The 22,325-nt window shown below is 39.9% G+C and overlaps 1 protein-coding gene across 1 annotated transcript in view; it reads left to right on the forward strand.

Moving 5' to 3' along the window:
• The first annotated feature begins 367 nt into the window (after positions 1-367).
• Positions 368-22,325, forward strand: part of TEP1 (telomerase associated protein 1) — a 61,078-nt gene continuing 39,120 nt past the window's right edge. The window contains exons 1-14 of the mRNA XM_044660097.1: positions 368-517; positions 1,156-1,206; positions 1,999-2,286; positions 5,020-5,301; positions 6,489-6,671; positions 6,945-7,079; positions 9,609-9,770; positions 10,882-11,037; positions 12,755-12,832; positions 14,065-14,189; positions 14,725-14,882; positions 18,420-18,529; positions 18,992-19,082; positions 19,349-19,523. Coding sequence (XP_044516032.1) covers positions 368-517; positions 1,156-1,206; positions 1,999-2,286; positions 5,020-5,301; positions 6,489-6,671; positions 6,945-7,079; positions 9,609-9,770; positions 10,882-11,037; positions 12,755-12,832; positions 14,065-14,189; positions 14,725-14,882; positions 18,420-18,529; positions 18,992-19,082; positions 19,349-19,523 — 2,144 coding nt within the window. The remainder of the gene's footprint in view (positions 518-1,155; positions 1,207-1,998; positions 2,287-5,019; positions 5,302-6,488; positions 6,672-6,944; positions 7,080-9,608; positions 9,771-10,881; positions 11,038-12,754; positions 12,833-14,064; positions 14,190-14,724; positions 14,883-18,419; positions 18,530-18,991; positions 19,083-19,348; positions 19,524-22,325) is intronic.

The following is a 22,325-nucleotide window of genomic DNA, read 5'->3' on the forward strand; positions in this document are numbered from 1 at the left end:
CTCACGCCCGATTTCTTTTCACTTTTCCGCAATCTCCGCCCCACTCCACGGCCAAGGCCACGAGCTCCTAGAGATCTAAGCAGCCCTGCCCACCACAGGTGCAGGATATTGCTTTCCACTTTGGGCAGGGCTGGGAGCAGCTGGGTTCTTCCGGGTCGTGACCACACCCGTCTCTGCCTCTCCCTAGCCGGGATTCTTTTCTCTTGGGCTCTGTTCCTTCCGCAGACCTCGAGGGGAGGACCTCAGCACAGGTAACTAACTCCCTCCCTCCGCCTCCCTTTAAATCCCAAGCGCCCCGCCGGTGGTCTGCGGCGGGAGGAGCCATCCGGCTAGGAGCAGCCATCCAGCTAGGAGCCATTGGGGGCGGATGGAACTGACCCGGGCCGCAGTAGGCGGGATGACCGGGGAGCAAAAGATCTGCTGCGGGGAGGATGGGTTCTCTCCTTCTAGAAAGGGAAACCTCCCCCGGGAGCATGAAGAAGACAGACCAGAAGTCCTCCCTTCTCTCCTGGGCCAAGTTTGTACTTCTATGTCCTCCCACTTCATTTCGGAAAATCCCCTTACAGCACAGCCCTCTCCAGTCTCAGTGCCTCCCAGAACTTGTTTGTGGAAAAGGGCCCAAGATAGACTTTCCCATAAAAGTATTGGAATAGTTTTAAAAGTATAAGTAATTTAATGTGCTATCCACTTGAGGGTGTTTGCATTTCAGTAAGGGATAATTTCTGAGGTCATGCAGGCATTTCTGGCCAAAGGGTGTGGGGTACGCATTTATATAACTACTATGTGCTAGGTATTTTACAAATTTTTTCTCATTTGATTTTCATCATTCTGGGAGGCAGGTGCTGTTTTTATCCCCATTTTACAGTAGTGAAAACTGATTAAGACTGAGATTAAGTGATTTATGAGGTTAAATCCCTTGCCCAAGGCCAAACAGTTGTAAGTGTCTATGGCAGGATTTGAACTGAAGTGTACCTGATTTCAGGTCCAGAACTCTATCTTGGTGCCACTTAAATGATCCTCTAATAACAGGATGAGTGCAACCTGTACCACCTTTGTATCTAGGCCCTCTAGGCCTGGAGGACTTAATAGCAACTTCTCAACAATGAAAAACAGGAAGTGTCCAACAGGGCTGTTCTTGCTCCCTCCTTTCCCTAGGCTGATTCTGGAATTGTCTCCAGGCCTGAGGAAGTATCTGAACCTGAAAAGGTAGGGAGTGGTAAAAGTACTTGTGCCTGGGAGCCTTGAGCAGCAATTAACCTAGACCTGGTAGACTACCAGTCTGGACTGTCAATTTGGTCCCTTATTAAGTCTGTTAATATATAACAATAATATAATAATATAATAATGATAACCAGATTTTATTATGTATATAGTTTATGTATTCCAACCAATGTATCATTTCAGGTACCACCTCCTCCATGAAGCCTTCTCTGAAAGAAAATGATTTCTCTCCTCAAATTTTTTTGGTCATACAGCTAATCAGTGTTTGTTCTAAGACTTGAACATGATACCCATCATGTCTCAATGGCTCTCATTTTTCAACCATCAGTACCATTTTAAATGTATAGAAAGGGAAAGGGTCTCAAGATCAGCCAGATGTGGCTGAAGGAAAATGTTTTCATATCCCCAGAATGAACGGGGGTCACACCATAGGGATTTAACTAAAGTTTCCTAAATTTTAATTAAAATATTAACACACAAATAGATCTTTGGTACATGTCCCTTTCCCTTGTAGCTCTCTTGCATTTTTCTCTTTAAAGCCCCTTGCCTCTTTCTACCCTGACTCCTTTCATACCAACCTTGCTTACCCCTTCCACACCTTTCCCCAAAATGTTCTACCCAGTAAAACCTTGGATTCTACTTTGGAAAATTTATCATTGAGTTATATTTTTTTTTGTGCCCTGAAAAGGCAGGACAGATAGGGTAAAAAGTTGAATGCTTCCCCTCTATCCATCTAATTCAAGGAAATTTATACACTGAGTTTTTCACTCTACTCAGGGACCTACCGTACAGACCGAAACCATGAAGAATAAAGGTTTGGAACCGTTTGGACGGTCAGGTGTTCTCTCTCTGAAGAACCCTGTCTTGACCCAGTCAACTGGCCTGCAGAGTACTGTTTCAGCTGGACACTTGCTTCAGCCATCTCGCCTGATTGAGGCCTCCTGGAAGGGCATGGATACCAGTAACCACCTCCTCTTGGAGCCTGCAGCTTGGAAGGCCCAGGACTTTATTCTGGACTACTTTACCAAACGGGCTAAGAGAACTCTGGATGCAACTGAGTCTCTGGTAACAGCCACATGCCTTAGTGTTGACCCTAAGGATCTATTAGATATTCCTTCCCTCCATGTGTCATGTCTCAGTTTGCCCTTTGTGTGCTGCAGTGAAAGCTGAGGCTGTGTGTATTGGTGTTTATGTGTGTCTGGGTCCCAGGTCCTCATCTTTACCTCGCAGCTTCAGTACTGCTCCCATTTCAGACTTTGATCCTTTGTAAAACCTCCCTCATCCATATTCTGACTAGATCTATTCTGAGTTATCCCAGAGGATTGCCAAATAGACCAATCCCTGTCTAAAGAGAATATTATCCAAAAAGAGACAGAGCAGCATATCATGTTAGAAATCTTCAATATATAAATTTACCAGGGGTATGTCTGATGGCAGGAATGCATTTTTCATGAAGCTCCAAATTCGAAAAACAGACCTGACTGAAGTTCTCATGATATTCATCCTGTACTGGTGGCAAAAGCTTATTGCCTCAGTGGATGACAAACTTGAGTGGGGATGTCCATGAGCCCTGGAGTCCAGGCTTATTCCTGAATCTCAGTAAAGCAACAAAAGACCAATTCCTAAACTAGAGAGCTGAAGAGCTGAATACTATTCTGTTAGCAGGGGAATAGGGATGGGGGATAGGAAAAATAGTAATATCTTCTCCAAGCAATACTTGGGAAACAATCTGCACTGAAATTCACATTGGGGTACATAGCCTTTCTTTTCTTTGTTCACAAAATATCCTTGCTTAAAGACTGGTTTGACTCAATTCTCTGTAGCCATCCTTCTTTACTCCTATGTCTCAAGTAAACTTAATTTACTTGAGGTAGACTCAAGTATAGACTGAGTAAAACCAATTTATTAACAGTGATGTGTTGAATTGTTGACAAAGCAGGTCAGAATGGCAACCTCAGTAAAGCCAGCAACCCCCAATTAGAATGAGGGGACACACTTGGAAAGGCATGGAACATGACAATTGACTATGCTAAAAAAAAAAAAAAAAGATGGGCCGGCATTCAGGTGAGGCTACAGACTTATCAATCACTATCACAGAGCATTTGTGACTAGTGAAAGAGGAGATCAGTACACCCTGCATAAAAAGTACACCCACTGGATCTTCTAAGTGGTAGTATGGTGAAACAGTCTTGAGGCATTGGATTAAGGCTCCAATGTCTTTGGGGAAATGGGTTCACCACATTTTGGCATGTATTTCTACAAAGTAAAAAAAAGTCTGCAGTTGTTGATTTAAGTGACTCTTGGGTAGAGTGCAAAGAATTACTTCTCTAGAACTGACAAAAAGAAAAAGTGTTGGTAAAAGAGTAACCTAAAAAAAAAAAGTAACCTAAAAGACAGAAAAAGACCTTGGAACTCTATCTTGAATTGGTGAGATGTTAGTCTATGTCTAGTTTCTGCCAGATTGATTTCCAGTTTTCCCAATATTTTCGACCAAATAATGAGTTCTTGCCCTCAATTACTTGGTTTTGGGGGTTTATCAAGCATTGGGTTCCTGTGGTCTTCTATATATAGTATATCTCATTTGTTTCATTGATTGCTGTGATGATTACCACTTGGTAGTGTAATTTCAAATCTGTCTCTTTTTTTAAATTTTAAACATTTATTAATATTCATTTTTAACATGGTTACATGATTCATGCCCCTACTTTCCCCTTCACCCCCCACATCCCCCCCACCCATGGCCGACACACATTTCCACTGGTTTTATCATGTGTCCTTGATCAAGACCTATTTCCAAATTGTTGGTAGTTGCATTGGTGTGGTAGTTTCAAGTCCATATCCTCAATCATGTCCACCCCAACCCTTGCGTTAAAGCAGCTGTTTTTCTTATATGTTTCCTCTCCTGCAGTCCTTCCTCTGGATGTGGGTAGCGTTCTTTACCATAAATCCCTCAGAATTGTCCTGGGTTTTTGTATTGCTGCTGGTACAGAGGTCCATTACATTCGATTTTACCATAGTATATCAGTCTCTGTGTACAGTGTTCTTCTGGCTCTGTTCCTTTCACTCTGCATCAGTTCCTGGAGGTCTTTCCAGTTCACCTGGAACTTCTCCATTTTGTTATTCCTTTTAGCACAATAATATTCCATCACCAGCATATACCACAATTTGTTCAGCCATTCCCCAATTGAAGGACATACCCTCCTTTTCCAGTTTTTTGCCACCACAAAAAGCGCAGCTATAAATATTTTCGTACAAGTCTGTTTATCTATGATCTCTTTGGGGTACAAACCCAACAATGGTATAGCTGGATCAAAGGGCAGGCAGTAAATCTGTCTCTTTTTTTTATTACTATCCTTGATATTCCTGACATTTTATTCTTCCAGATGAATTTTGTCTTTTTTTTCTAGCTCTATACAATTCTTTTGTAGTTTGTCTGTAGTTATTTAAAATGGAATTTCTCTTTCTGTCTCTTGCTGGCTTTTGTTGGTAGATTTAATGTTTTCCTAATTTAAATTAAAGTCTTAACATGAAAACTGTTTTCAGTGCATATCCCTTTCTCTTCCAAGTCCATCTTTTTCCTTCTTAAAGTCCCCAGATTGTCTGACCCCAGACTCCTTTCATTCCTGTCTGCCATCCTCACCAACTAATACTACCTCTGGAAGGTTGATTCCATTCTGGAAAAATATCCCGATTTGGTTCTGTCTCCTGAATTGACTGGGCAGCCGGGTGAAAAATTGAAAGATTGTCTCCTACTACATTCAGGAGAAATCTGTATCCTGAGTCTTTCTCTTCTTTCAGGGATCTACATGCCAATCCCAAACCAAGAAGAGACAAGGCTTGGAACTGTTTGGAAAGCCAGCTGTTCTGTCTCTAGAGAACCGCATCCTGGCCCAGCCACCCAGCTACCTTCTTCCATCTATGACTGAGGCTTCCCTGAGGTCCATAGATGCCACTAACCACCTCCTTACAAGATCTGCAGCCCAAAGGAGCCAACACTTCCTTTTGGCACCCTGCCTTGGAGAAACCCAGGATTACTGTGCTACACGCCGCAAGGGGACTCTGGAAGCAACTAAGTCTCTGGTAATAGCCCCAGCCATTAGCCTTGACCCTGACAGTCCCTTTTAGGCATTCCTCATCCTCACATTTCTTCTCCTCAATATGCCATAGTTGAGACTATGTGTACATGTCTGTCTGTCACATCCCTTGGGAAAAGCAAAGAGCCACATGGAGATTTTGCAATGACGATATACAGAGCCCTACAGCCCTAAAATATACCTGATATTTCACAGAGCGAGGAGAGATCATTGCCAGCAGCAAAGATCTAAGGCTTGATACCAAAAGGTTCAGTCTTCAAGAAAGTATGCTTAAAGTATGCTCAATGGATTGAGAACCAGACCTAAAGAGGGGAGGTCCTGGGTTCAAATGTGGCCTTAAACACTTCTTAGCTATATGACCCTGGGCAAATCACTTAAACTCCATTGCCTAGCCCTTTCTGCTCTTCTGCCTTGGAATTAATAGTATTGATTACAAGATGATAAAATAAGGATTTGAAAGAAAGAAAAAGAAAATATGCTTAAATCAAAAGTCTATAACCCTCTTTGGTTAGGCTCCTTAAGAAAGAGAAAAAGTTTGTGTGTAGAGGCAGTGGATGGGAATTTGGACTTGGAGTTAGGCAGTCCTGGATTTAAATCCTCCCTCATAAACCTATTAGTGTTATCACTTAGTGCAGTGCCTGGCACATAATATATTTTTTTTGACGGATTTCATTGATGAACGTATGTTGGTTAAGTCTCATATGCTCTGTGCTTCAGTTCTCCCAGCCGTAAAAATAAGTGGAACTCAGTGGCCTCTAAATATGTCATTCTCTGAACTTTTATGGCCTGAAGCAGACTACTGTGGTGTTATGATATTCATTTCAGGATAAAAAAAAGTTATTGAAACAATAGGGAAAGCACTCTCCTTATACACGGAGGATCTTGGGAATTTGGATCTTATCTTCAAGTACTGTAGGGAAACAAACCGCTCTGAGATTCATAGCCCCCAAATTTAAAAAAGTCTTCTTTATCTTTTCTCTGCAGAATCAAAACATTCCATGTATCCAGAAGGTTTCTCTTCAATATAAATTATTTTCTATAAATTAAAATAATCCTCTCTATGAATACTTTCCATATTATATCTGCCAGGAAGTGATTGTGAAGTCTCCCATCAGCATGGTGCCAGCTCAAGGACCTGCCTGTGAGTGAGACTGTGCCTCTTCTATCCCCCAGGATCCCTGTTCCCTCTCCAGAGAGGAAGAGGAGGAGGAAAAGCAAGTAGAGGAAGAAGCAATTCCCCTTTATAACCTAAGCTTGAGAGAAGAAAGGGAGTCAGAAGAGCTGATACTGGAACTTGCTCCCAGGGATTATGACGCCCAACCTGAGAACACAGACCAGGTTTTACAGGACAAGAAGGTGAAGGGCTTCAAGATTAGGGGAAAGAGGGGAGAATTTGGGTTGGAACTGCAACTGGAGTGCATGAATTGAACTGGAACTGAAACTGGGGTGCCTGTTCCCACTGGGTTGGAGGAACTATGTGAGCTTATAAGGGATTAAGAGTAAATTCTTGGGTCTTGCAGACCCAATTGGGTTGGGGTATTGCTAAGTCTGAGTGTAGTTTTCTTCATTTTTTTCAAGTGTCTTGCCCAAATGAACTTTCACCTATCTTCTGTTCTCCCTTTCTCAAAGATGCTGCTAATCACCAAGCTGTGCTGTGCTCTGTCTTCCAGAGCAAACCTCCTGGAGGCTGAAGACCCTACCCGGATTTTCCTGCTTCAGCTCTGCACAGACCTTGCCCTTTTAGAACCTGAATTCATCCTCAAGGTACAGGGGTATGATTTGGAGTTCACTAGGTAGGAACTTGTCTCCTTTAAGGAGTATTTAAGGAATAACATAAGAACTCTAAATGAAGCTAGGAGTCTAGGATTCAGGGTCTTTTTTATCATTCATTTAACAACTGTTGAAGGTCTATATTGTTACGATTAAAAATAATAAAGACTGATATAATAATAGAAATTAGTATTTTAATTAAAGCCATGGCCATGCTGGTAAAATATATATATAAGACCTCGTCTGTAAGTATTCAAACTGCCTCCACCATTTTACCTTTCATATCCTTCCCACACCTGCTAGCTAAGAGACCAGTTCAAAGTCACTTCCCCCTATTTAAAGCTGTCCCTCACCTTGAATACGTAATCCAAAACAGGAAACCCGTTGGACCACGGGAAATGTAGTTTTTTAGGTCCCCACGTGTCCATAGAAAATATATATATATTTAAATGGCATCTCCCAAATTCCAATTTTACAATATTTAAGAAACTATCTGAGCTGCTAAAGTGATACAAAGAGGAGACCTCCCAGTTTCTGCCTTCATAGGGTTTACTATCTAGTTAGGGAGCTAAGATAGATCTTCAAATAACTACAAGTCAGAATGTTTTTAAGTGTCATGTAGATGGTTTAGACAGCAAATACTTATAGCAGTTTGGCAATAAAAGAATACTTCTTGGAGTGATCAGGGGAGGCATCATGAAGGCTGAGCCTTGAAAGTGAATTAGGTAGGGGCAGCTATGTGACTTGATGGGTAGAGAGCCAGGACTAGAGATGGGAGCCCTGGATTCAAATCTGGCCTCAAACACTTCCTAACTGTGTGACCCTGCCCCAATTTGTCTAGCACTTACTACTATTCTGCCTTGGAACCAATACTTAGTAATAATTCTAAGATAGAAGGTAAAAATTGTGTTCTACAAAATATGTCTGGAGTGAGGAGCCTAACAAAGACCTTCAAATCAACTGTTTAAAGTAAATCCAGTTGCAGAGGATGACCATAAAGATGGACCCAGACCTTAGGACACGATATTCTATAGGGAAAGAAGCCCTGGGACAGTGTTTCATGAAGAGGAGATGGATGCCCTGGAATTCTGGCCCAATACCTTGGGGAGATAGTGTTAGGTTGGCTGTTGCCAGAAGAGGGAACAAGATGAGACTGAGATGGGGAGGTGATTACCAAGAGCTTTCTAATTTACCTATTGTTGTTAATTAAATACTAAACTCAATTTTTTAATTAGTTTGTGTTGATCTTTTTGTGGGGGGTTATACCACCTTAGTTTCTCCCTGTATCATCTTCCTCCCAGAAAACCATCTTATGTAACAAATAGTATTTTTAAGATAAAAAGATGAAAAAAAATCAGCATAACTGACCAGTACATCAAAAAAGTCTGAAAAGATTTGCAGTGTACATTTGTGGATCTTGCACCTCTGCTAAAAGATGGGATAGGAATGTCTTCTATCATTTCTCTTGTGCCAAGCTTGTTCTTTATAATTTTGCAGCATTTGTTTTTGCTAGGTTTTTTTTTGTGATTTCTTTCCCTTTACATTGTTATTATGGTCATTGTGTATATTTTCTTGGTTCTGCTTGCTTTATTCTACATCAATTCATTTAGATCTTTCCATATTTCTCTGTATTTGTTATACTATTTCTTAAAGCACAGTAATATTCCATTATATTGTACCACAATTTGTTTAGCCATTCCTGAATTGATAGGTATCTGTTGTGTTTGCTATTACAAAAAGTGCTACTTTAAATTTTGGTGCATACAAAGACTTTCTTTTTATCAAGGGCTTCCTTTGAGTATAAACCTAATAATGGAATCTGGATCAGAGAGTATGGATGTTTTAGTCACTTTGCAGAATTCCAAATTACTTTCAACAACAAAATTATCATGCTGATTCATAGCTCCAACAATTGTTTTCTAGAGTACAAATGCTTTCTAAATTTTAGCAGCTTAAGGCAAAGCCTTGGTTGCTCTACCACAGTTGGGGCTCTAAAGGACCTATAGAAGGGAAGACTAGATAAGGTGAAAAAGACAGTTGGGGTCCAGATTACAAAGTGCCTTGAATTTCAGGATATGAAGTTGGGATTTTAAGCTATAGACAACCATAGAAGCTATTTTAATTTTTTAAAAATTTAGAGTTTTCCTTTTTCAATTTGATTTTCTTTTTCAGTTCTAAACTCTTTCCCTTCCTTCTCTCCTTTCCCCATCCAATAAGAAGGCAAGAAAAACAAAGCACATTACAAATAATGTATAGTCATGCAAAACAAATTCCTTCATTAGTCATGACCACTCTACCTTACAAAAAAAAAAGAAAAGAAAAGAATCTTCAATCTGCACTCAGAATCCATCCATCACTTCTTTCTTTTCATCATGAGTCCTTTGGAATTATGGTCTTTGTGTTGATCAGAGTTACAAGGAACTGTTTTGCAAAGAGATCAAAGCATTTTAAGAATTCTGAACTATGATTCTCTTATAAGAGAAGTCAAAATCCCAGGCTGACCTTTCCTATCCTGTGTCCTAGGCATCCCTGTATGCACGACAGCAGCTCAACATTCGAGATATGGCTATCATGGTCCTAGCCATAGCCGCCTATCTGCCTGCTTGTCGTCCCCACTTGCGGAGATATTTCTGTGCCATTGTCCAGCTCCCTTCTGACTGGATGCAAGTGGCTCAGTATTTTCAGGTATGTCCAAGAAGGGATCCTTATCCTTCTTTTGCCTTCACTCTCATCTTTTGTCCTTACTCCCATTGAGCTCTCTTCTCCTTGTCTTGGCTATTATCTCTATCCAGAGAGAATCTTTTTGCTTCTAGATCTCTTCAGGATAACCCCTCACACATAGATAGGTAGGAAGGAAACAATGAATCATTAAGTGTTTACTATATGTCAAATAATGATGGGCTAAGCTCTTTAAAAATATTAACTCATTTGATCCTCACAACTAACCTGAAGGAGATGCTATTTTATTTCCATTTTGCAGTTGAGAAAACTGAGGCAGAGAGAGATTAAGTGACTTGCCCAAGGTCACACAGGTATTAAAGTATCTGAGATCAGATTTGAACTGATATCTTCCTGATTATAGACCTGGGGCTTTAGCCACTGTGCCATCTAAATGCTTCTCCTGTTTTCTGAGGCTTCCTTGAATAGAGTTGCCTTAGAAAGCTTTTAAATTTCCCTAAAATTGTAGAATTTCAGAACTTGAAGAGATGTTTTCACAGATGAAGAGTTTGTAGCCCATAGAGAAGCTGAAACCCAGGCCTTCTGGCTTTTTGCTCAGTTATTTGTCTCAAAACAAAAGAAAATAAGTTTTCTTTTTCCCAGCATTCCTTCAGGCCTCTTCCTGCAGAGTCCCATGGGCTTTATCTCTGGCCTGCTGTATTTTTCTGTTCTTTGTGTTACATATTCCTATGATAAATCGTTCTAGAAGACTGGCACATTTAACCTTCCCAGAGTCATAAGGAAAGTAATGATACAACTAGGACCAGAACCTAGATTTCCTTGTGTCTTCTCTAGTACCCTTTCCACTCTAGAGGATTTGCTTCTTTAAAAAACAAATTCTATTCTATTTTCATTGAAACAGAAGGTGATTGTCCTAAAGCCTGTCCTCTAACCTCCTTTCTATTTCAATGAACCCTTGCCCCCCTCCTTCCTTTCTTCTGTCCAGTTTGATCTCCTCTGACCCCTCTATAACCTCTAAAGTTCACGATTCCTTCAATATTCTAACTCCCTGTTTTGACTCACTCTCCTCGTTCTCAATCTATGTATTGGAGTTTGAGGCGTCTTTTCTTCCTAACAGAACCTGGCTGAGGGGCCTGATAAGAAGTTGGTACCTATGCCTGCCTGTCTCCGTGCCGCCATGACTGAGAAATTTGCCCAGTTTGATGAGTACCAACTGGCTAAATACAACCTTCGTGAACACCGGGCTAAGAAAAGACGGCGCTACCGACGTCCAGTCAGTGATTTTTTTCCTGTCTCTAATCACAGATATAATAATGTGGTTCCCCTTCCCCTTTGTGATCTCCTAGGAAGAGTAAGTCAGGAATCATTCCATCTCTGGGGAGATGTAGGCTAAACAAGTTCTTCCCTAATTGTTGCTAATCCCCTCTGTTTGGGAACAAAAAGGGCTAAACAAGTCAGAGGCGGGATTAGGGTGATATATGTAATAAGGGAATATTAGGATGTAATAAGGGAATACTGCAAGGAGGTAATAAGGGGAATATGCTAGGTATTAGGGAAATTAAAGGCGGAGGTATGGTTGGAATTGAGGATAGGCACTGTGGATAGGTTTTGTGAATCCCTAAGGCAGAAAGGTGGATGAGGAAGGTACAATGATGAAGGTTGGTAGTAGAGGTGGAAGGAGAAATAAGGGAATGTCTGAGTTTAGGGAATATAAACACTGAGGTATAAAGAGTTGCAAGGGAGAGGATGAGTTAATCTAAGGCAGGCAACAGCAGCAGGGAACCACAGACTGGATACTCAGGTTAGAGACAAAACACTGAAGAGAAACAGACTGAGCCCTTCAAGTAAAAGGGATACTTTTACAAAGCAAGGTTAGAGCCAGCCAAGATTCACTAAGAAAGGGACTAGAGGAAGTATTGAAATTACACTTCCTCCAAAATGGATACCTTCAGCTTCCCTCAAACTCCAGAGAGTATGTTATTCCTCTCTCTCCTCCTCCCTCTCTTATTAATCAACTAATGAAGTAGCCAAAGGGTTTTGATTAAAGACAAATGGGGTTTATTGTTTTTTTTCAGGGTTGATTGGAAGGATAGAGGATATTAGGTAACCCTAACAGCCGCCTAGAGAAAGCTTCAGGTGGGGGAAGGGAGACAGGAATGTGAGACTGAGTAGGGACCAGCCTACTTCAGCCCAAGAGGGTTTGTAGCCAAAAAAAAGTTGGATACAATGATTCAATAGGTAAATTTGTAACAAGGGAAAGCCCTATTTGACTAAACTATCAAGATTTGAAACTAACACTCAGATCTACTCTCCTTTCAAAACTTCTCAGACATTCAGGTAGGGAAAATGAAGGTGGGAATAAGGTAGGCTAGGGAGATTGAAAGGAATTAGCTAAATTAACAATTTTTAAAGGAAAAGCTGCAAAATAAAGGCCAGGTTTCAATCCAAAGAAGGAGCTCATATTGAACCTGATACTCTCCACAAGTTTCCCAGGGCTAACTGACTTTCCCAAGATTCTAAGCCCCTTATCAACTGACAGAAGAACTCTGCAGCAAATCTGCAGGGCTATTATGCACCCTCTCTGCACCACATATGAGACAAGAAAGGGGTGGGTTAGGCCAGTCAGTAAACATTTATTAAATGTCTGCCATGTGCCAGGTGTTCTGCTAAGTACTGGTGATGAAAACACAAAATAGAAAAGATAGTCTCTTCTCAGGGAGCATCTTGTGGGGGAAGACAAAACAGAAAAAGAATCTGAAAAATGGTTTGTGTGGGAAGAGGATGTACCCTGAGTGGGCATGAGAGAGAAATTAAAGTATCAGTGAGAAATGAAGAGATGATTGACCTAACCTGAAGGTTTAAGGAGGAACTCCGTTTCACCCTACAGTGACCAAAGCAGAGAACCAAGACTTCTCTGACTTTTGGAAAGGGGTCTCAGGAGCCCTAAGAATGAGCAGTTCCCTAATTATTGCTTTTCTTGTCCACTACAGAAGTCAGGCGAAATCATCCAAAGGAAGTGGTACAACTCAACTATAATATACAAGACCTATTATAATCACCAAAAAGCAGTAAGTTCCAGAGAGAAAGTCTTGTGTTGGGGGGAGGAGAATCTATCCAGAACTACTCACAGTGGAAGAGGGGAACCATATGTCACAGTATCATAGATAGCCATTGGCTGGATCCAGGTTCTTAGCGAATCAAGTATTTCTTTTCCCATCATTTAACTCTTATAATATATTCTACTGCCACCAGGTGTCATAGGTAAGCAGGTGAGTTCTGCTTTCACTAGGTGAGTGAACTAGTGATCTCAAAGCTTGTGCTGTCCCCCAAGAAAATTAACATAATTTATGCCAGGAATTTCCATTACCATTGCAGTGGTGCACCCTCTTTGGATATATAATAGAAATACTCTCGTGTTGCTTGAAGCCTGTAGAGTTAAGCGATTTGCCTATTGTCACATGGTCATCAAGTTTTAGAATTGGCTTTTCTATCTCTAAAACCAGAACTCTATATACATTTTTTATACACATGCATTTTTTATATACATACATTTTACATACATAATTAACTTCACCGTCCTGCCTCTACTGGAAATGTATCAGCCAGTGAACAATAACAAAAAAAATGTATATTTTAATGATATTCTATAAAGCTTGCTCATTAGACTAAGTATATCAATATCATAGGAAATGCTTGTAGAACAGAAAGGGAAAAACCCAACAATAATGCTAAGCTTGCAGCTAACTCTCCATGACATCTTCAGACTTGTGTTCTCTCATTTGTTCTTCCAAATCTTTTCTCACACTGTAGCCTTTTCTCTATTTAGCTTAATGACATATCACAAATTTGATTTGTTTTCTCAGAGAAAATTCCAATATCCAATTTTTCAGTTTCTGTCTTCTTCATGGATACCTTGCTCTAGTGCCTTAGCCATCCAGCAGATCTGAGTGAAAAATTGTTTCCCTCACTCTGCCCCAGAATATTCTGAGTTTCCTTTTTCATTATTTAACAGCTAAGATCATCACATGTGAACCCTTCACAAGTCTGATATGCATAGAAGAGATAACAATGATAACCAAATGTTTTTGCCTTGTTTGGCACAGCTTAATGTTCATCTCTCTTATTTTTATTTTGGGAGAGGGGGAGTGCAACAGGGAGAACAATAAGGGATCCAAAGTACAAGGAACAAGATGTGTAGGGGTGTAGCTATGAACCCATAGCTCCTTGGTCTCTGTCCCAAGCAGAGAGCTATGGCCTTGGATGAAAATGTTCCTTTGGGGCCTTGGTTGTATCTCTGCAGTTTATGAGGGCCTATCATGAAGAGCCAGTGAAAAAGAAACCATCGGATTTCACCCTGAAGAAGTTGATACAGCGATTGCACATCCGAGATCCTGTGCAGAATGTCAAGGCCCTGTTGGGCTGCCGGTGAGTTAGGTATAGCCTAGACCGGTGATGGCAAACTTTTTAGAGATTGAGTGCCCAAACTGCCACCCTCACTCCACATGTGAGCCCCAGTCTTACCCCAGAGAGGGGAAGGAGGAAGTGCTTCTTTTGGACCACTGGGCAAAGGGGCGTGGCATGTGAGAAATGTCCTTGAGGGTGAGTGGAGAGGGGGAGGGGAGCAGCCCTCTATGGCATGTGTGCCATAGATTTGCCAACACAGGCCTACATCCCGATTCCCAAGGCCCCACAGGCCCAAAGTCTCATAAGATCCTAAAGTTCTCCCCATAATCCTTCACACCTAAATCTGTTTTGTCCATCAACAATAATGACTAGGGAGCCTTGAACCCCTCTCACCATCACGCCCCCTCCCCCCAAAGGACTAAGGAGCTTTGGCTCAAGTGTTTTGCTGATTAGATTGGAGATCCCTTTCTTTTGCAAGCCCACTCCTAACTGTCATGTACCTGATGGCTGTGACACTAAAGCTGTTTTCTCCTTTTTGTCTTCCATCCCATCCCAGATACCCTTCAGACCTACAGTCCTTCTCCCGGAGCCGTCTACCTGGTCCCTGGGATTCCAGTAGAGCTGGGACTCGGATGAAACTTCCACAGCCAGAGACCTGGGAGCGAGTGCTGAGCCAGCAAGGGAACAAAGCCTCAGTCTGGGAGGGGCTCATTGGTATAAATAAACTATCTAGTTCAGGCCTGTGGCCTACTCTTCTTTATATAGTCTGAGCCTTAGGGAAGGTGTCTCTTCATAGTTTTCTTTCTAATGTTTCCTCACTGATGTGCTATCTAGAGGCTGGTTGAGGTTTCCTGGAACCAATATTTGTCATTTAGGAGATTTCTCCCTCTTTGATGGTGGTACCTTTTTGGGGGGAAGAATGTACTTTAAGCTTCTTCCCAAGCTTGGCTAGATAATGCCTGATATTTTTTAGCCTATGCTCCAGTCTGTATTCTCTTTGTAGAAAGAGATCTTTCTTAAAATAGGATAGATATTATGTAAATGGCCCATCAGATTTGTTTGTTTTTAATTTAAGGGAAAGTACTATTTGAAATCCTTTAGTTAGATATGTAATAATTAGAGTTAGGGTTGGAGTTATTTAGGGTTATAGTTTGCCCCTGCCTATCCACTTCACATTTTGTTTTTCAGTTAGGTTCAACTCTTTCTGATCCAATTTGGGGTTTTCTTGGCAGAGATACTGGAGTGATTTGCCTTTTCCTTCTCTAGCTCATTTTACAGATGAGGAAACTGAGGCAAACAGGATTAAGTAACTTGCTTAGAGTCACACAGCTAATAAGTGTCTGAGGCCAGATTTGATCGCAGGAAGATGAGTCTTCCTGACTTTAGGACCAGCACTATCAACTGTGCCACCCACTTTATTTGGCCTTTATAAAAAAGGCATACCCCCACCCCCAAAAAATACCTTTTGGCAAGTTGTAAAATGTATTAAAATGGAGACAAATATTATACCATGATAATAAACAGAATTTTGAAGTAAAAGGTAAAGTTAATAATAAATTATACATAGTACTATACAGTATAGTTAACATAGGTGTGTGGTATGTTGCCATTTCCTCACTGGTGATTTGCTTAAATTTCTTTCAGAATTTTTTACATTAAGTCACATTTGAACAATGCAAAATTACATAAAGTGAGAACTTTTTGTAAAGAAATGCAAGCTAAAAATGGCATTTATAATCCAGTTGGTCTATGCAATTTTCATACATATGGTATTACAAATCATTGGATTTATCTTTTTTGATTAAGAAGGATACTTATTCTGTCCTGAAGATTCATAGTAAGAGGGATAAGGGACAGTTGTCATGACCTGCCTATGTGATAAGGGCGGTGTGGTGGCTTAGTGGATAGAGTGCCAGGCCTGGAATCAGGAAGACCTGAGTTTCCTTTTTCTTTATTTAACAGCTAAGATCATCACATGTGAACCCTTCACAAGTCTGATATGCATAGAAGAGATAAGATAACCAAATGTTTTTGCCTTGTTTGGCACAGCTTAATGTTCATCTCTCTTATTTTTATTTTGGGAGAGGGGGAGTGCAACAGGGAGAACAATAAGGGATCCAAAGTACAAGGAACAAGATGTGTAGGGGAACCCATAGCTCCTTGGTCTCTGTCCCAAGCAGAGAGCCTCAGACACTTACTAGCTATGTGACCCTAGGTAAGTGACTTACCATCTATTTACCTTAATTCACTAGAGAAGAGAATCAAAAACCAGTCCAGTATCTTTACCAAGAAAACTCTATATGGAGTCACAACATTGCACATGACTGAACAACATCCTAGATGATAATACCATATTCAGACAGCCCATAGTGAAGATCCTAGATCAATGCCATCTGCCATGTTGTAAAGTGGATGGAGAGAGGCATTCTATAACCCTAACTGTAAATCAGCCTCGACTCTGAATTCTTATCCTAACCCTAAATGTAACCCTCCAACTCACGGCCTCCAGTTCTAACCTTATATTTGCTTCATTCACATTATATAAAAGTTGGTTTATATAGAGGTCTGCTGAATGGTCTACTTATGTAAAGCCAGAATTGTCTGTAAATAGAAAGTTGCAGTGTGGTACAGTGGTTAAAACTTTGGCTCTAAAAATCAGCAATTCTGAGATAAAATCTTACCCATAAGGCTTATTTGCCCTATATGACTTAATCTCTGATTATTTCATCATTTGTAAATAGAATAGAATTGGATGAGAATGACATCTAAGGCCCCTTCTACCTCTAGAGCTATGTTCTCATGTTGAAAGAGAGTGATTTCAAACATATTCATTGGGTAGAGGCCACAAATGAAGCATTCGGTTCCATTTAGCTCATACAACCTAAATGTGTTTCTCTCTGGTTTGGGGAACAGTATTCCTGAAGAAGGCCAGGAGCTCATAAAAAAATCTGATAACCTTGAAATTTAACAACACATGGAGAGAGACTATGACTATGAGGCCTGTGCTGTCCTAAAAAGAGTCAACCCTCTTGGTTCCAGCTGTACAAATTATAAAAGTAATACTCTGTAAATGGTTGGGAAAGCTACTCCATGTATCCCTCTGTGAACCTCAACTCATTTGGAACAATAGCTACCAGGGTCATCTCTTTGCTATATTGTTGAATACAAATTATTGGAATTTCCCTGAGACTTTTTGTCTTAACTATATTTTGCTTTACCTCCATGGAAGTAGCTGCAATGCAGTCACAAAACTTATTAGAACTGTTCCACTGCTCAAAGGGGGCTCTTGGATTGTGTGGAAATTATAAATTTTTTTATATTGCACATTTCCTTTCTACTGTGCATCCCTTACCTAACTGATCATGTTTCTGATGGGAGATTTCTTTGGGATGACTTGATTTTTTTTTTAAACCCTTACCTTCCACTTTAGAATCAATACTATGTACCATACTATGTATTGGTTCCAGGGCAGAAGAGTAGTAAGGGCTAGGCAATGGAAGTTAAGTGAATTGCCCAGGGTCACACAGCTAGGAAATGTCTGAAGCCCAATTTGAACCTAGGACCTCTTATCTCTAGGCCTGGCTCTTGATCCACTGAGTTACCCAGCTGCCCCCAGGGATGACTTGATTTTTAGTTGAGTTTTTTTTTTTTTTTTAAATTTTAAACCCTTAACTTCTGTGTATTGACTTATAGGTGGAAGATTGGTAAGGGTAGGCAACGGGGGTCAAGTGACTTGCCCAGGGTCACACAGCTGGGAAGTGTCCGAGGCCAGATTTGAACACCTAGGACCTCCTGTCTCTAGGCCTGGCTCTCAATCCACTGAGCTACCCAGCTGCCCCGATGACTTGATTTTTAATGAAAAGGGATTCCTTGCTTCCTGACCTCAGAGGAACTTTTCAATTTCAAAAGAGGATGTTTTGCAAATCTCAATCAAGTTTAGTGATGGAAACACCAAATTTGGTGTTAGTAGTGGGATTTATCTTTATTGAAGACATTTCAGAAATCTTCTAAAATAGAAAATTCTAAACTTTAGGTCAAACTATAAAACTGAAAGCACATTTACAATATAACAAGATATATTTTTTAAATCTTTTCACCATCACTATCTAATTGGCCCCATCTCTTCCTAAACCCATCCACTGGAGCTTTTTGATCTGGACTGTAGGGTCTTTCAATGCTTCTACCTCACATCCAAACCTCTGCTCTCTGTACTCCTAAATGTAACAAGTGAAACCACTTTTTCTGCCTTAGACAATGGGAAGTTGCCCTACATGGCCATGCTGAGGAACCTATGCAGCCTACTTCGAGTTGGAATCAGTGCCAAGCACCATGAACGCATCCTACAGCTGCTGGAGCGCAAAGTAGGGCAATCCCTTGAGAGCCATTCTGAGCCATAGCAGGGATGGGTGGGTATGGAGATGGGCTGTACCTTGATTTGGGGCAGGAGGGCTGAATGGAGAGAGGGAGGATTGGCAATAAGGTTTATTTGGGAAGAATAGGACTTGCCAGGTTAGTTATTTTTGTGGGATTTTAGTTAGGAAGGATAATGGATTCACCTTTGAGGGGCTCCTTGGAAATAAAGGTTGCATAGATTACACAGAAAGTAAATCTATTTTGTAAGAAGGGCTGTTCTGTCACCTTTCCTCCTTCCCATCAATCATTTCTCTCTTCATCTCTTTTTTCTTCCTACCATTCATCTTATTCATCTCATTCTCTCTTTCTACCATTCTCTCCGTTCCTTTCCTTTCACTTTTCCCTTTCTACATCCCCCCAACTTTCCCCTTATTACCATAACCCCCTCAGACCTTTTTCTTACACCCCAGGAGTCAGTGATCCGCAGCAGACAGCTTCCTTTCCGATTTCTTTCTGCCCATACATCCATCAGTGACCTGGAGAGACAACTCATGAACTCTGGTACTTTCTACCCCTTGTCCCCCACAGTTCTCCCAACTTTTCCTGTTTCTGGGAAAGAGCCAAAAAAAACATATGAACAGTTTTAACCTTTGCTTCCATGTCCTAGAAGGATGAGATCTCTAGCATTCCAATTTGGATCCTAAGGGCAGGGGCCTAGATCATTTGTTGTGGGGAGGGGAGTCAGGGAGGGTTAAGAGAAGTCAAGGAGGCCAAGATTAAAAACTGTTTGTTTCCCAAGGATTTACCTTGATTTTCTTATGCTTAAGGGCCAGTTCCCTGCAATGTGGTTATAATGCGACAGCTGTTAGAAAGGCTGGAGAAGAAAAAGAAGTTACCCAAGCCAGAGAGGAAATTGACTAACTTGGACCTTCGATTTGCTATGATGGTGCCTGTGCTCTATGAGCACTTCAAGCGAGAAAAGCAGCGGCTAATCCAGATTAGGTGAGAAAGAGAGAGTGTGAGAGAGTGAGAGTGTATTTTTGTGTGTGTGCACCTCCTCCATGAGAGCCCTTTCCTGGGAGGGGAGAGAATAAGAAAATGGGAGAAAATATGTCAAAAGGGGCTCCAGAGAGAGAAAAATTTTTTAATAAATTTTTTATTTTTCATATTTGAATACTAATATGCTTACTGGTTTAGATTTCCCCAATCTATTTTTCTCTGCCACTAGAAATTTTACATTTAAATTACCCTATAGGGGTCATAAGAGCAAATAGTCTTTCTATTCTTTCTGTCTATTCCTCTCTTCCCTTTTGTCTCTGTTTATTTTCCTTCTCAGTAAACTACAGTGGTTCCTAATTATTTATAATAGTTTATATAAACTATGTAAAATATAAACTATACTACCATATAAAAAATAAAATTCTTAAAAAAAAACAATTTAAAGCTCTATCTAGTTCCAACCAATATTTATAGATTTATTACACATTATTTCTACTTATATACTCTTATGAGTATAATATGATCATAAAATTAAATATAGTTCATTATATACTCATTATAATGTAATAAACTTATAATAGCATTAATAATTCAATATAATTCAAACATAACAAAATATATTCTTTTTTTAAAAAACACTTACCTTCTGTGTTAAAATTAATACTAAGTATTAATTCCAAGGCAGAAGAGCAGTCAGGATTAGGCAATTGGGGTTAAGTGACTTGCTCACACAACTAGGAAATGTCTGAGGCTAGATTTGAACCCAGATCCTCCCAGCTCAAAGCCTAGTTCTCTACCCACTCACTATGCTACCTAGCTATCCCTAATAAAATATAATCTTAAAGTTCAGTCAAAAATATGCTTTGTACTAGCTATTCCTCATCCCTGGAATGTATTCCTGCCTGATTTTAGCTTCTTAAATTTCCTAATCTCCTCAAAAATTTAGCTTAAGACCTACCCCTACCTTCAAATGAAGCTTCTTCTCTCCCTCAAAATCAGCTTGTATATATTTGGTATATACCCACATGTTTACAAGAAACAAAATAGCACAGTGCAGAAGCATCATATATGTGGCCCATGATGTTCCCCAGTACTACCCAAATCGGATTAAAATATAATTTGGAAGGGGGCAGCTGGGGTAGCTCATTGGATTGAGAGCTAGGCCTAGAGACAGGAAGTCCTAGGTCCAAATCTGGCCTCAGACATTTCTAGCTGTGTGACTCTGGGCAAGTCACTTAACCCCTATTGCCTAGCCCTTACCTCTCTTCTGCCTTGGAACCAATAGACAGATTCTCAGACAGAAGAGAAGAGATTAAACAATACAAAACAAACAAACAACAACAAAAATATATATAAAATTTGGAAATATTTATCAAATTAAAGTACAGTATAACAGTGTTAATTTGTGTTTTTTAAAATCAATATGTAGCTTGCAAGCATCTATTTCTGTTTAAATTTGACACCACTGACATAATAGTAAAGGGAGCCACCCCTAGAATGAAGAAAACCTAGCTTCAAGACCTATCTCTTATTTCTTCTGTATTCGTAATCTTCAGCAAATCTCTCTTAATCTCTCAGGGTTCCTAGCAACTCTTGTAGGAAAGGTGCCAGTCTGCATGGTAGAAGAAACCCTTACATTGATGAAAGCACATTGCAGTCACACATAGATACACTTAGATGTAATATCTCCTCTCCTCCTTGAGGACCCCCTCACCCTTTTGCCCCATAAGAAATGCTTTTTTTAATTCCCAGAGATGAAGTGCTTGTATCTTCGTATCCCAAAAGCTTAGCACAGTGCCTGGAACATAGTAGATGCTTATTAAATACTCAATGATTAATCTAGGCATCCTTTGTATCTATACTTTGTTTTTTGTTTGCTTATTTTGGGAGTTTTTTTCTGTGTTTTATTTTTACATTACAACATTTACAGATTACTCTCACTTCCTGAACAGAAGTAACAGAAACCCAATTAAGTAAAACTAATAATACAGTGACTTCATCTGAAAGTCCTTGTAACATTTCATATCAGTAGTACTAACCTCCATCTCTAAAAAAAAATTAACAGAAATGTATTTTATCTCTCTTTTACTCTCCAAGCTAATGAGAGGGGGAGAGAAATGTGGGTTTTTTTTTTGCAACAAATATGCATACTTAAGAAAAAAATTCCCTCAATGACAGTATGCAAAAAATTATATCATATACATATTCATATAAATATATACATATACATATACCTATTCATACATGTCTCTTTCTGCTCCCTAAGTCCATCACAGATAATATAGTAGCATGTTTCCTCATCAGTCCTATGTAATCATGAATGATCACCATTCTTAAAAGATTTCAAAGCTATTTGCTTTTACAATGTTGTTATATATAAATTGTTTATAATTTATCGGTTTATAAAATTATTCATAAAATATTGATATTATAGTACACATTTTTCTTCTATTCACATCACTCTGCATCAATGTATCTTTTTTCCCATATCTTTGAAGTAATTTATTTTTTAAAATAATACCTTATTTTTCCCCAATTATACATCTACACTTTGGATGTTATTCCTGTCTAACTATTTGTCTCCATCCCTGTGGATCACTGAAGGCCCCCATCAGTTTTTGTCCCCAGTTTCTTTATTATTTTTCAGATCATTCTGTGTCTTAGTTCCCTTTTTTTCTCTTTTCCATATGAATTCTCAATTTTACCTCTGCCTTTTCTCATTTGCGTTATTTCCCAGTTCTCTTAATTTTTCTTAAGCAAATACAATTGTCTTTCTACCTGAAACAAGCCTTTTAGAGGTATCTA

This window comes from Gracilinanus agilis, chromosome 2, assembly GCF_016433145.1.
Source record: "Gracilinanus agilis isolate LMUSP501 chromosome 2, AgileGrace, whole genome shotgun sequence".
Taxonomy (NCBI): domain Eukaryota; kingdom Metazoa; phylum Chordata; class Mammalia; order Didelphimorphia; family Didelphidae; genus Gracilinanus; species Gracilinanus agilis.